At 42.2% G+C, this 15,895-nt stretch overlaps 1 protein-coding gene and 1 long non-coding RNA gene across 2 annotated transcripts in view; both read left to right on the top strand.

The window, feature by feature from the left end:
• The first annotated feature begins 1,401 nt into the window (after nt 1-1,401).
• stimate (STIM activating enhance) overlaps nt 1,402-15,895 on the top strand; it is a 28,102-nt gene continuing 13,608 nt past the window's right edge. Inside the window, exons 1-7 of the mRNA XM_028406518.1 lie at nt 1,402-2,409; nt 3,476-3,524; nt 3,627-3,722; nt 3,852-3,973; nt 4,211-4,323; nt 7,100-7,177; nt 7,403-7,546. Coding sequence (XP_028262319.1) covers nt 2,184-2,409; nt 3,476-3,524; nt 3,627-3,722; nt 3,852-3,973; nt 4,211-4,323; nt 7,100-7,177; nt 7,403-7,546 — 828 coding nt within the window. The 5' untranslated portion in view covers nt 1,402-2,183. The remainder of the gene's footprint in view (nt 2,410-3,475; nt 3,525-3,626; nt 3,723-3,851; nt 3,974-4,210; nt 4,324-7,099; nt 7,178-7,402; nt 7,547-15,895) is intronic.
• LOC114436321 (uncharacterized) lies at nt 9,338-11,772 on the top strand. The gene is made up of 4 exons (XR_003670683.1): nt 9,338-10,626; nt 11,174-11,215; nt 11,313-11,494; nt 11,623-11,772. It is a non-coding gene; the product is annotated as an uncharacterized LOC114436321 (long non-coding RNA).

Raw genomic sequence — 15,895 nt, 5'->3', positions numbered from 1 at the left:
TTATGATCTTACACAGGAAGAGACTTTAGAATTGTGAGTTTAATTTCCCCATTGTGGGACAAAGAAAGCTTTTCTTAATCTTATATGATAATTAGATGTGACAGAGTGGAAGGAGCATGTGGAGGATGGGCTACATTTATCATGGAGGAGCTGCCATTCAGGGACATTCATAAAGGGAGAGGAGAGGCATAGTAGTGGGAGTATGATCTAAAGGGAAAATGTATACGATTATGAATTTGAACAATTAGAGATGAATCAATTACAAGGACAGGCCAAAAAAGTGTAGGTTATGGTGTGGGGATTTAAATGCAGGTGTTGGAAGATAATAATTTGTTATGTCTCAATGATGGGAGAGGGACAGGGATAGATGTGCACACATAGGACCTCACCTTTAGATTTGACAAGATTAGGCTATGTGTGTGTGTAACTTTGGAAGTGATCACTACCCAATTGTTTTGTAAAAATATGTAGATAGGGGCACACGGAGAGTAGAAAAAGAACAGGGATGGATATTTAGATATTTAGTTCAGTTACCTGCACAACAATGATAGTAGGATTATAGACCTCAGTCAGGATCTATAGAGAGTGGGAGGAGAGTTCACAGACATTGTGATAAATGCAGCAAATATTTCAATACCTAAAAGTAAAGGGATATTAAACAGTGGACACAAGAATGTAAGGAAACAATTAGGAAGAGGAACAAAGCTTCAAAAGGAACTGAAAAAAACACTACACCCAGAGACCGATTGAATATAAAATAGCACAGTAAATAAGGAAAGTGGTGAGAAAAGTAAAGAAGGAAATGAGAGAAATCTGGAGAGAGAAAGACCCAGTGCTCAGTTCTGGAGGGAGGGTTGCAACATCTGCAGAAGAAATGTATTAGAAATACATGCTTCTAATAACAGAAGAGGGTATAGGCAAGGAAACCCATAAGTATAAGGCTGCCATCAATATAAAAAGCAGAAAGCAGGGGAAGTGAAATCAATAGGAAAGAGCACTAGAGAACAAACTGTTATAAAGAATGAGATTAGGACACACAGGATTACATAAAACAATGCATTTTATAGATAAACATTCAACAGGGTTATGTGAATGTGGTTCAGGGGAAGAATCAGCAGAACATGTTATTCAGTTCTGTCAAGTATGCAAAAATTATTAAAGAAGCAGCAGTATGGGTGCTGAATCTTACAAATGTTCTCAGCGTTGGGGGGGATAAATTCAGGCGGATTTAAAAAAAAGAATAAGATAGAATTTTTATGTGTGGTCTTTTTCTTTTTTCCACTGGGGTAGGGGGAATCCCAGGAAAATTGGGAATTCAGCCCCACGCACTAGCAGAGTAGGTGGCGGTAATGCACCTCAAACGGTGGCTGCCATCCGCCATTACACAGAAGAAGAAGAAGAAGCAGAACATGAGTGGGTACTGCTGGGCAGGGGAGCAGCTGGATGTGCGAGAGCCGTGACCTGCAGATATTCATGTTCATCTTGTTTTATAAAAGCAAACGAGCTGTTATTTTATTTATAAATGTCACGAGCGGTCGGTGCACGTTAAGTTTTTAGCGTCCAAGACAAAATAAAAGTTTGCTAGCTTAGCGTTAGCTTTGTAGAAGTGAGTAGTTCGTTCGGAGGCTAGCTAGGCAGGTAGTGATAGCAGCATCTCAGTCGCTGTATCTTCCTTTACTCTGGACATTTATCGTCGAAAAAGAACTTCTGGCCAGTCGATCTCTCCAGCATAACACATTTAAGATAAGTTGTGACTGTGCGTGTGTTTGACAGGGCGCATGTTTGGTCTGCGTGTGTATTGATACTGTTAGCTTTCAGATTAGAAGTGTCCTAGTCTAGCAAGTAAACATTTTCTGGATCTTCCAGCCCAGCTACTGATTTTTAATGCTGCGCTCGGGTTTAAAGTGCGTCTCCGAGTCAGTGTGGGTTGTGTCGTAAAGTCACACTACTCGTTTCGAAGGATTCACCTATAATAATAAACCAAGCATGGCTGTGTGGATACCTGAAGCAGGAGAATGAGTGCAAGCCATCAAGGTAAAGGATGCCACCATCTTTCACCGAGGACGGTCCTGCTTATCATATCGATTAGCTGACCTACAACTATCGGGGCGGACTAGGTCTGTGTGTGAGGAGCTACTGCCTTTGGCTTCATTAAAATTAGTGTTGTTCAACATTTCTGTCCCATGGCTGCTGAAAGTAGTGTCAACATGCAGTCCCAGCTCGGAGAGGTAGCACTAGTAGGTCCAGGAGGAGCAGGGCTGCCTGCGGTGTCTTTCACCAACACATCGGTTCCCTCCAGCCCGACGCCAGGTACTGATAACCGGGGGTGCGAGAATGGCGCCCTGATGGACTCGTTTGGGATTTTCCTGCAAGGTCTTCTGGCTGTAATGGCTTTCAGCATACTGATGTGTGAGTATGACCAGATGTCTGCTGTGTGTCTGATATCTGATACCAGCTGCTGATGTAACACGGCTTCATCCAATAGCACCACTTGACTGATCAAATGTGCTATTGATCTCAGCTGGGGGATCTCACCAGCTTTTAGGACAGAGGTAGAGATAATACATGTACTACTAACTAAATGCAGGGGTTTCACTGTAACACTACACCAGCTGACCTCACTTGCTGAAGTCATTGCCAGTGGATGTAATGCAATATACTTCCTCTACATTTGACACTTGTCACTAGATACACTGTAATAATATCAAAAACAAAACAGGATCAGGGTTTGATTCAGACAGCTGTATGACATAATGAGAGAAGCATTTGTTTTGTGAGTCCCAGCAGCCTCACGTCAGTGAGGAATGTTCAGCATTTTGGAGGTTTCTCTTGTTTTGTTGGTGTGAGGCAGCTCTCTGAGTAGAAGGAGTAGGCCTCTGCCTGCATTCACATCACACCCAGCTGCACAAAGGGTGGGTTCAGTCTGAAGTCACACTTGTGTCAGAGCAGAGACTGAGATCACAGCTTGCTGTATAACATGCCTACAGAAAATGTTTGGGCAACACTACACCATTTAATTTAGAAAGTTGAATTCTTTTGTCCAGCTAAGGCATCACAGTGCACTACAGTTTCTATAATATGTCTCAGTGTAGTTGGGTTGTGACAGAAAACAAGAGTGTTAAGAACAGCAATAGCTTAATTTTGTCCTCTCCTGTCAGTGATGAGCATTCTTGCACAAAATCCTTCGTACTGTTTACACACTGAGAATAATTAAAGTCAGGCACTTACACCCCAGAGTAAAAGTTGCTTAGTAGTTGTAGTGTTGTTATCTTGGGAGCATCTTGAAAGAAACATTATCGTGTGTCCTAGTACCTTAAAAGTGAGTTGAAAATAATAAGTTATTGCACACCTACTGCATGTAATATTAGGTCAGGTTTTGAGTTATCCTGTAGGTCAGAGGAAATCTCCTTGCAGGTTGTTTGAGTGATCGTTTAGTAAAAACCACACCATCTCTGTGGTTCTCTTTCCTTCCCAGTAAAACGCTTCAGGGAGCCCAAACATGAGAGGAGACCCTGGAGGATATGGTAAGGAGGCTGAGCCAGCTCAAAAAAACCTGTGTCTGTACTCAGGTATCATGTGTTTTACACTTTAGTGTCATGGAAAGCAACTTAACTGTGTCTCTGCAGGTTCCTGGACACCTCTAAACAAGCAATTGGGATGCTGTTCATCCACTTTGCTAATGTCTATTTGTCAGACCTCACGGAAGAAGATCCCTGCTCACTGTGAGTGACATTTCCCTGTTCTGCATGCTACATAAATACACAAAGAAACTGTGAAGATCAGTTATCCCTGAACTTCAACTCTTGGACTGTCTAAACTGCACAGTAAAGTTGTATTTTCTTTTCCCCCAGATACCTCATTAACTTCTTGTTAGATGCTTCTCTGGGAATGTTGCTGATCTATGCAGGAGTAAGAGCCGTCAGCGCTATTGTCGAGTGGAGGCAGTGGGACTCTCTGCGTTTTGGGGAATATGGTGAGAGCCTAGTGTGTGAATGTGTGAGAGGTCCAGCAAAAAAAAAAAGATAAAATGCTTGTGATGTCCAGTGGAGGGCAGTATTTACTCTCTATATCAAATGATGCAGTGTCAATTTGTACATTGTGAGTGTTCCTCTGTCACCAAAGCAGCGAAATCTGCTGTATTTTTTTTCTGAATATTTGGAACAGATTATTAGACAGTTATCTGTTATGTCTCTAATTTCTGTGTTTGTAGGAGAGCCAATACAGTGCACGGCATGGCTGGGCCAGTGTATCCTCTACATCCTCATCATGATGTTTGAGAAAGTCCTCATCATGCTGGTCCTTCTTATTCCCCAGTGGAAAAAGGTCAGATACTTTTTTTTAAGTAGCATTTGAAATTGGTGCTTGTTAACGTCCTAATGTTCTTATCTGAGAAAAATACTGAGATTCAAAAGCACACCACAGAGTTGGTATCTTATCTTGTTAAGTTGGCCGGCTGAGAAGCCAAGCACGAATACCCTGAATTATTGTTACTATAACAAACTATTGACTGAACTCGACCTGAGAGTGAAACACTACTGTTTCCATAGATAATTCCTCTCCATACTTATTTTTGTCAGTTCTTAGTGCACTTGCACAAACAGCTCTGGAAAAATTAAGAGACTACTGCAATTTTTTCTGAAATCAGCATCTCAACATGTGGCAGCCATTCCATTCCAGTGTCTGTTGAATTCCAACACAAGCACACCTCCTTCTACTCAATTAGGCACTGATTAGGCAACCACCTGAACCAAATCTTATTTACCAAGGAACAGTATAAAAACCACTTCTGTGGTCATCATCCTCTGGCAGTAGGACCAGGTGGAAGCAAAAACGGTGCCAGTAGTACTAAAAATAATTTGAGTCTAATAATTAATAATTCTATTGGCAAATAGTGCCAAATAAGTTGAAAAGAAAGGTTTTGAGTGTGGAAAAGAAGGGTTCAATTCTGGTTTTACTGGCAGAGGGATACAGCGAACATCCTTAAAATCCAAGACATAAAATAACAAGGTCAAGCAGCAGACATTGTGGACAACAAAGCTACAGACTGGCAGAGGGCAGAAACGACTTTCCACTGACCGGGCTGACCGTCAGCTCATTCGAATGTTACTCAACAACCGTAGGACGACATCAAGTGACCTACAAAAGGAATGGCAACTAGGGTGAAGTACATGCAAGAACAATTTGACACAGACTCCTATGGGCAGGGCTCAAGTTGTGTAAAGCTAGACAAAAGCCCTTCATCAATAAGAAGCAGGGAAGAGGCAGGCTAAGGCTTGCTAAAGACCATCAGGACTGGAGTATGGTCAACTTCTCTGATGAGTGCAATTTCCAGCTTTGCCTCTCGCTGGAGATGCCTACAAGCCACAGTGTCTTGCACCCACTGTAAAATCGGGCGGAGGATTGGTGATGATGTGGGGATGCTTCAGCCACATACAAGGCTGGAAGAAAACTCCTTTCTGCTCTGGCAATGTTCCCCACTTCTGAGGACCTGTTTTTTACAGCAGGACAATAAAGGTGTGGATGAAGGATCACCAGATCAAGACCCTGTCATAGCCAGCACAATCTCCAGACCTGAACCCCATAGAAAACCTTTGGAGTGAGATCAAGAGGAAGATGGATGGTAACAAGCCATCAAACAAAGCTAAGCTGGTTGAATTTGTGTACCTGGAGTAGCACAAAGACTGGTGGAAAGCATGCCAGCATGGATGAAAGCTGCGATTAAAAACCAGGGTTACCCCACTAAATATTGATTTCTGAAATCTTCCTATGTTAAAATAAGAGTGTTGTGTTGTTTAAAAATGAATATAGACTTGTTTTCTTTGCATTATTTGAGCTCTGACAACACCGCCCCTTTTTTGTAATTTTGTGTAAATTAATGTGTTAAATTGAAATATTATTTGAAACTTCTCTGAGAAATTTGCAGTGGTCTAAATTTTTCCAGAGCTGCATTTGTAAGGCAGTATTGTGGTAAGTGAAAGAGAAGACAATACCCAGAATGCATTGTAAACATAAAATGACCTTGGTTCGTCCGTGTGACCAAGTAGTGAAATAAACTTTTTTAATTTGCGCCACACTACTGATTACGGTTAAGTTTAGTCGTCCATAATAGAAACATGTACGTATTTCTCATATTCGGGACGCATTTGACCCTTAGGTACGCCTGTACTATTCACTGCTCTCAGCTACCATTTTGTTGCATCTCGCATTCCGCCAGTGCGTGCCAAATTGGAGTGACAAGCTTTCAGCCAATCAGAGCGCTGCATATGAACCCACTCGCTCGCCTGCCCCTTCTTTCCTAAATGCTTCGCGCGTACAACTCCGTTTGCTGTCGTCGACGCTATTCGCCTGCAATGCTGTTTTTCACCATTCTAGGTCAGTGGTTCTCACCAATGCAAACAGCATTGAAAATATAAGTCGTCTGTACCGTGTGTGTGTGTGTGTGTGTGTTGCAAATAGTAGGCTAACCGTCACGTTTCCGCGAATCCACGGAGATTATGGTGCTGGCGCTACTGCTAGCTTAGCTTAGTTAATGGAGGTCATCTAACTAGCATGTCATGAGCAACAGTGACAACAGGAGCTCTCTTATTAGCTGGTGGGAGTACAGGTGAGCACGCAAACACGTGTATGCGCACATACAGGCTGTATGTGCACACACGTGTCTGGGTGTTTGTGTATGTACATGTCTCTGCGTGTACGCGCATCGGGCCTGCGCATAGAGAGCGACCATGTGGAGACAGAAATGACATGCCACCGTGCAAATAAAATAAATAAAGCTATTTAGTCCGTTTAATAGAAAAGTTCACTTTAAATAACTTCAGTTATGATCTGGCGCTATATAGAAAATATATTACATAAAAATGACTTGACCTTGAGGGGTGGAGGGTTCCAAAAATGTCCTCAGTTTACTTTCAGAAGTTCCCAGGGACTATGCCTCCTACTACAGCTGTTTTGACACTAAATCTCAGTTTCAAGGTTGGCAGGTCTGATCAAATATGTGCAAGTTCTTGCAGTTATGGCATTGTGCTTTTAAATTGTGTACGATGTGTATGAATATCATGTCTGTGCTTATGTTTCTTGGGTGTGATGGTCTTTGCCACAGCTGGCTCTCCTAAACCCTATAGAGAATCCTGACCTGGAACTGGCTATCGTCATGCTCATCGTTCCTTTCTTCGTCAATGTGAGTCTGCTGTTACTGTGTTTGCCTGTGCACTTGGGTTTACTTAATACATTTATAATGCAAATTCTAATGATATCAATGGTTACCCTAATCTTCTCTGTTTCTTCATACAATATGCATTTCCTTGTGTTTGCAAATGAATCAAATAATGAAATCTTTTTTTTTTTTTTGAAAGCAACCCCCCATAGTAATGTCATTCAATATTATTTTCTATGATTCATTTAGGCCCTCATGTTCTGGGTGGTAGATAATTTTCTAATGAAGAAGCACAGGACAAAAGCAAAGCTAGAGGAAAGAGAAGAGGACTCACGTGGGAACAGCAAGGTGCGCTACAGACGAGCTCTTTCCCATGATGACTCGGAGTCAGAGGTAAGTCTCGCTTTCTAAACGGCTCATTATTTTTTTAGTTACTATGTTACTGCAGTACACAGCGACAACCTAAGGAGCGAGACATGAAGCCCATGCACATACATTAAAAGACGCAGCCCCTCTGGGGCAGGCAGGGCTCTAGACTAAAGGCTGTTTCATACTCCATGAGAACAGAGACCTCACTCCACGGGTGGTAAGAGGTGGTAAAAGTTTGTTTCGGCACGGAAGTACCATACTCCCAGAGAAGTGTGTGTTCATACGGCCCTCCCACGCAGCACACGTCACACACAAAAGGTTGACAATGCAATTGTATTGCAAAATGTGCGTACAGTCGTGGTTACCTGGCCTAACAAGCTGATAATGCTCAGGGAAGAGGGCGTATAGCATGACAATAGATAGAAAATTAGTGTAGCTGACTGTAGCGTGGATTGTGTGGATTTAATTCCAATGTGTGGATGACTGTCTGGAGTAATACATCATGTCTCCCGGTGTTTAATGTGCGCGTCCAGCCACTGTAACGCCATGATCAATACTGGGATTAATTTTTATTTCCACCTTTTGGACAGACTCTCTCCTCTGTGCGCCGTGTTTCTCCTTCCAGGAGCTGTTTGCCAGCTGCTCATCTAAACTTTCCATCGTCGTTGTACTTTCCCATTATGTCTGTGTGTTCTGCACCTGAAGAAGGTCTTAAGCTGGATCCATACTCCGCGAGACAAAGAGCGGAGAACGCGCTCCACGGGTGGTAAGAGATACAAAAAAAAGGTCTTTTCCGCACTGAGGTACCATACTCCGCGAGACGCGTGTGTGCAGAACTCCTCATACGGCCCGCCCACTAAACTATAAGGAAAGACTTTACTGAGTTTTTTAACACACCACAAGGACGTGTGCCATGGCAAGAGGGCATTATACAGAGAGGGTGCCTGCAACAGCGTGAGATGTCCGGCGATGAGTTGTGAAAATGCGACATTAAAAGTAACAATAGCAAAGATTCAGTGTTTGTGCCTTTATGACCACATTTGCACATCTACTGTGTTCCAATGTGCCTGCGATACTTCAAACTGTCCGGTGACGAGCTGTGAAGATGCGACATTAAAAGTAACAATAGCAAAGATATACAGACATTGTTAACGAGCCTATTATGCCCGGGTATGTAGGAGTATATAGAATGGTAATAACAGTCACCATCTGGTATGTGTGAACGGCTGTCTGGAGTTATTGGTGACAAATCACCCTGACTTGCCTTTCTTTCTTTCTTTTATTGCTCATCATGCAAAACCGGTATGGTCTTATCTAAATCTGTTGAATCAGCGCTGTTTATACACCTACCTATATACCTGGAGAGGCTCTTGCGCTTCTCCACTTTCATCACGCCCACAATAAATTCCGACCAATCACAGCATGGTTGCCGCACAGCCTTGAAAGACAAAGTTCGGCCCGGACCCTGTGCACAGGAGTGCGGATCAGCGGGCGGTCAGAGACAAAAAATTACGTCATTTTGTGGGCGTAACGTCTGCAGGGGGGGAAAATGTCTTTGTCTCGCGGAGTATGGATCCAGCTTTACACTTCTCCACATTCATCACGCCCACTAAATTCCGACCAATCACACAATTGTTCTTTCACACCACTGAGAAAAAGTTCTGCCCGGGCCATGTGTCCGCGAGAGCTGCAGAACAGGCTGTCTGAGAGAAAAATGACATAATTTTGTGGGCGTAACGTCAGCAGGGAGGAGCGAGTTCTCTGTTCTCGTGGAGTATGGATCCAGCTTAACTTTTAGTACTGGTTGCACTAACTTTTTTTTCTTAGGTGCACCGCATCACAGTTAACACTGTATTATACTAATGTACAGTATTCTTTTCATCTTCTCATCTTCTTCAACTCTCTGCCTCAGTTTCACCTGTCTCCTCCTGTTGATAGAACCTTTTCAAAGGAGAAGACACTTTTATCTGGTATACTGTATGCAAATATCATACTGGCAGACCATGTTCCACTATAGCGGAAAATAATAATACTTTTTAAATGGGGGTTTGTCAGTTAATCATGCGTTTTAACTCTTAAAACTACCTGACTGCTGCAGTCAGAGTTAATCAGCCCACATAGGTCAAACAGTACTGTCAGGCCTATTGTTAAATCTATTATAATGATATGAGCACGTAAGCACCCCCACCTCTCTGAACATTACTGGCTCATTATCATCACTCATTCCGTTAAACAGATATTTGGGCTAAACTGTTTCTGCTGATGTTCAGCAGTGAAACGTCTTTAACCTGTGTCCATATGTGTGTGTGCAAAGTGCGCAACAGTGAACGGGCAGTATGAGGAGTTCTGCACACACATTTCTAGTGAAGTATGAAAAGTCCAGGCCAAATCGAACTTTGTTCTTGTTCCTGCCACCTCGATTCTCGTGGAGTATGTAACAAGTTTTAGCACACAGCATTAAGCTCTGCACAACACATCCGTCTTATCTTCTTCTTCTTCTGGTTTTCTGGTACACGGTCTCGGTCTGACTCAAGTCAATCCCCATAGACTCCCATGTTAAGATTAAGATTTACTTTATTAATTCCCAAATTAACTATGTTTAAACTGTGTGACCGCTTTTAATACCAGGCGGGTGCCAACTCCTAGCGCAAGTTTCCTCAGTCAGTTGTCAGAGTTGTGCTAATAGTTTGCTTCACTTTTACATGTTGTTGCCACCCTGGTTGTACACATGGTTATGGGGGAGGGGTATTTCCAGCTGCACTGATGTGCCGCTGTGGGCCAGTGGCGCCTCCGGCCGCCCGTGTGCCCGCCAAGTCGCCTCCTCCTACAGCCAATCGCGAGGCCGAGTGCCACCACGAATTGACCACGAATTGACCAATGACAGAGCTGCCCTCTACCACAATTCGCCAGCTCCCGCCCCTGGCAACGAGCCGGCCAATCACAGCTCGGACCACTGCTCGAGGCGGATGTGGCCCAGTCACGACGCTGTTGCTATGGCTTCGTCATTCCCTTTACCGAGCTACGTCGCTGTGGACGGCTATCAGGATAATTTACCCCAGTAACCGCCTGCAAGATTAATTTCTACCGGAGATTCCGACGTGTCGGTGAGTGTCGTTGTGTACATGCTGGTATGTGATTGTAAAGAGCTACGTTTGTGTAGCAATGTATGTATGAACGTACCTAGCCGGTGCTCTACTGGCTAGGATAAATTCAAAGTTACCAACGGCTCAGATGGAATAATTGATCATAGACTGGCCTCTGTGTTGTTTACACCTCTAAAGCATTTGACTGGGAGAACGCTACATTTAGTGTGTTTTAGCAAACATTTCCATTTACAGCGTTAGCTTCGGCGGCTAAGTTCTCGGCTAATCAGCTACAGACAAGCCTCTTGTTATTGTTAGCTTTAGTTAGCTCTCTCTTTGTCTTCAGTTAGCATAACTTTCAATGGACTTTAATTACTGTAGTGTAGTGCAGTATTACTGTGTCATAGCATCACTGTATTGGTTTTCAATATCCTATGATCATGTAGTTGTTATAATTAAATTATTGTTTTGTGTTAAAGTGAGGAACTCTCTCTTAGTGTTCTGATAAACATTATGCTTCTCCTCCTTGTTCTTCTATTGTTGTTCTTTTATGACTATTTACTGACAGACATGGATCCTGAAGCTGGTGGACTACACACCAAATACACTGGTACAGTTTTCTGGAAAAACTCATTTGTATTTAGGTTTAGTGCATATATTAGTACATGATATGATTTGATGTGTTGGTTTGTGTGTATGATTTTCAGGAGGGCTTATGGGGTGGAGTATCTATATGACCAGACAGGCAGGGCGCTGGAAGACTACAAGTGCACACTGGATGCCATGGAGACAGACACCAGCGTGGCTGAGGATGAGGGCTACGCTTTGCTGGAGCCAGAGGAGTTTGAGGACACCACTGTCCCCTTGCTGGATGCTCCTCCACTCACTGGTACATCTGCCACAGCACCTCCACTCACTGCAGGCTTTATAATTTTGAATTATAAGACAGCTACTGTAATATCTGGTCATTATTTTTCAAACTAGCATGTACACTTATCTTTTATTGCTATATTGCAGAGTTGGGCTCGGGAGACCGAGGAGCTTCAGCAAGCCATTGAGTCTCCAAAGCCATCCACACCTCAGAGAGAAGCTCTCTTGACCATGGCTGCAGGGGACAACCTGCACAGCTTTACCCTGCCAGCCAATACAGCAGCATGGCCAGGTTTAAAAGGCAGCTGGTGTTTGGGGGAGACAGACCCCCCATCTCTTCTCTGAATCTTGAGGCCAGCCCGGCATCTGCTTCACTGCAGCATCCTGCCACCAGCACAGCATCTTTGCTGCAGTGTATATCAGTGTGTATATAGTGTAAACAAACACATTCTTTTGGTATCAGTTTCCCCCTCTGTGTAATTCAGTTAATAATAATGTTCAGGTAGTTGGGCATGCACAGCTTCATAGAATGATAGTAGATTGAACAACAGGTCTGCCAGACAGTATTGTTTGACCTCTGGAATGTGTGGATTCTTAAAACTGTGAATCTGCGTTTATCACAATTAAATGAGGCTATAAATGATACAAAAGCTTTTGTTCAGTTTTTAAAGGCTTTGTAAATACAGTCTGATTTCAGTGTTTGTAAATTAATGTAAAATTTAATTCCATAAAATACTTTTATAAAAAATGATGTTTATCCAAATATGAATTTAGACTAATATTAAGAGGCTTTATGAGCAGTAAAGACTGCAAATAAACTCCTACTGGTCCTTTACAGTGGGGAAAAAAAGTATTTAGTCAGCCACCAATTGTGCAAGTTCTCCCACTTAAAAAGATGAGAGAGGCCTGTAATTTTCATCATATGTATACCTGAACTATGAGAGACAAAATAAGAAAAGAAAATGTAGAAAATCACATTGTAGGATTTTTAATGAATTAATTGGTAAATTCCTCAGTAAAAGAAGTATTTGGTCACCTACAAACAAGCAGGATTTCTGGCTCTCACAGACCTGTAACTTTTTCTTCAAGAGGCTCCTCTGTCCTCCACTCGTTACCTGTATTAATGGCATCTGTTTGGAGTCGTTATCAGTATAAAAGACACCTGTCCACAACCTCAAACAGTCACACTCCAAACTCCACTATGGCCAAGACCAAAGAGCTGTCAAAGGACACCAGAAACAAAATTGTAGACCTGCACCAGGCTGGGAAGACTGAATCTGCAATAGGTAAGCAGCTTGGTGTGAAGAAATCAACTGTGGGAGCAATTATTAGAAAATGGAAGACATACAAGACCACTGATAATCTCCCTCGATCTGGGGCTCCACGCAAGATCTCACCCCGTGGGGTCAAAATGATCACCAGAACTGTGAGCAAAAATCCCAGAACCACACGGGGGGACCTAGTGAATGACCTCCGGAGAGCTGGGACCAAAGTAACAAAAGCTACCATCAGTAACACACTGCGCCGCCAGGGACTCAAATCCTGCAGTGCCAGACGTGTCCCCCTGCTTAAACCAGTACATATCCAGGCCCGTTTGAAGTTTGCTAGAGAGCATTTGGATGATCCAGAAGAGGATTGGGAGAATGTCATATGGTCAGATGAAACCAAAATAGAACTTTTTGGTAAAAACTCAACTTGTCGTGTTTGGAGGAGAAAGAATGCTGAGTTGCATCCGAAGAACACCATACCTACTGTGAAGCATGGGGGTGGAAACATCATGCTTTGGGGCTGTTTTTCTGCAAAGGGACCTGGACGACTGATCCGTGTAAATGAAAGAATGAATGGGGCCATGTATCGTGAGATTTTGAGTGAAAACCTCCTTCCATCAGCAAGGGCATTGAAGATGAAACGTGGCTGGGTCTTTCAACATGACAATGATCCCAAACACACCGCCCGGGCAACAAAGGAGTGGCTTCGTAAGAAGCATTTCAAGGTCCTGGAGTGGCCTAGCCAGTCTCCAGATCTCAACCCCATAGAAAATCTTTGGAGGGAGTTGAAAGTCCGTGTTACCCAGCGTCAGCCCCAAAACATTACTGCTCTAGAGGGGATCTGCATGGAGGAATGGGCCAAAATACCAGCAAAAGTGTGTGAAAACCTTGTGAAGACTTACAGAAAACGTTTGACCTCTGTCATTGCCAACAAAGGGTATATAACGAAAGTATTGAGATGACATTTTGTTATTGACCAAATACTTATTTTCCACCATAATTTGCAAATAAATTCTTTAAAAATCCTACAATGTGATTTTCTGGATTTTTGTTTCTCATTTTGTCTCTCATAGTTGAGGTATACCTGTGATGAAAATTACAGGGCTCTCTCATCTTTTTAAATAGGAGAACTTGCACAATTGGTGGCTGACTAAATACTTTTTTTCCCCACTGTACATGTGCTCAATGTGAGCAATATTCCCCCCAAAAAGTTACTGAAATGGTAATAACACCTAAAAGGTTTTTTCCATTGTTCTTATATATTTGGGTTTGTGGGGGTTAATCAAGAGTCTGGAGCCATTGATGAGCCTTATATTGCAGACAAGGTCAGTATACAAAAAAGGATGTTAAGAAAAATGCAGATAAACACATTACAGCTTGTTACTAAGGATAAAATTATTGTATGCAATCCTGTTCCTCTCAAGCTCTTTCCATATTAGCTAAACAGTGAGCAGATTGCATTTATCCCATTCAATGCATGTATGTGCAATTGGACCATTACAGCAAATGACGTGTCATTTCTAACATACAAACAGTGTGTATCAATCTCGTTTCGCTTTGTTTTTAATTATAACGTCACCTCGGTAAAATGTCGTACAATGACCGATATGTTTTGCGTAATTTTAGTGGCAAATATTAATGCACCTAGCGGGATTCGAACTGGCACTCTCGCGTGATTTGTGGCATCAACGTCAACACCAAGGCTGCGCGCTAGCCTTGGCGCAATACATAACTCGTCTGACTACGGATCAGAAGATTCTAGGTTCGACTCCTGGCTGGCTCGTACATTTTTACTCATTTGCTTATCATTAGTTTAACATAACATGGTCTGCTTGAAATGCTCATGTAAAAAATTATTCATAAAATGTTGTATAGACAAGAATCCAGCATAATCAGTAATCGCTTAAGGCACACAGTAAGACACATAGTATGAAAGGTCAGCATAAAGGCATTTTGACATCTGAATCTGGGAAAATGCAAACAAACAGCAACCCTGTGGTAGGGCTGAACGATTTTAAGAATAAATTGAATTGCGATTTTCTGGCAAATATTGCGATTTCAATTTCATCCACGATTTTTTTCAAATCAAGTTTTAGTGCACATGAGCATTTGCAAAGATCACAGAAACTTACATCATACCTAGGGGTGGGCGATATGGCAAACAAAACACAATTCTTTAATGATAAAATCACGATCACGATTTTATCACGATTTGTTTTTACATTAACACTAATTTGCATGTTTCTGTGTAAATGACTTCAGGTAGCCTACTCTGTCACTTCTCAAAAACTATCAGCAGATCTAAAAGTAAACTCTGATAACGTGCACTGAGCATTAGTTTTCAATAAACATGAAAATTTAAATAACAATTACAGAACAAAATAAAGTTTTATTTCAAATAGGTTAAAAAGAAGACTAATGTAATTCTGTAAAGTATTATTCAACAAGAAGTGTGCCTCCTAAGGTTAAACAATAAATAAAGTATTGAGACTTAAGTAACTCTTAAAGTTCAATGTGATTTAGAACTAATGATCAAACTTTAATGGGAATCATATCTAAGGAAAACCGGAGTTGTCACCTCTGTCCACCGTTTACTAGAGTCCTCATATGGAGCCTCTTCATCAAATGCCTGCGTAATTGTTTTGGTCTGTATCTGATGTACACGGCCCTCCCACTGCACACGCACGCACGCACGCGCGCACACACACACACACACACACACACACACACACTGTCCTGTCCTCTTCACACGCCTTGCATGAATTGACAGGCAGATAACTCCATCCCCAATAACCACAAAGACCAGGAAATATCGCGTTGGTCATCTTTAATGTAGCGACTGGCAGTAGGGTAAAAATTAACAAGAAATGAACACATGCATACATATATAAAACATATACATACACATATATAAAAACAAATAATCAACTTAGTCTCAGTTAACATACCAACGATGCTTTGAAAAGTCCAAACACCAGAATGACTTAAGATACAGAAAAACATGTGCTCTTGGCAGATCCAACTTGGAAGGCAGCCTTGTCTCCTACTGATGATGCCATCAAAAAGAGACCTCAAGAACTGCGACACATATATACCAGTAAGGGGAGCCAAACAGACTAACAGTCAAGCAAAATTAACAATTTACAACTATA

This window comes from Parambassis ranga, chromosome 5 (assembly GCF_900634625.1).
Source record: "Parambassis ranga chromosome 5, fParRan2.1, whole genome shotgun sequence".
NCBI lineage: Eukaryota > Metazoa > Chordata > Actinopteri > Ambassidae > Parambassis > Parambassis ranga.
This window is presented reverse-complemented; position numbering and strand designations above follow the sequence as displayed.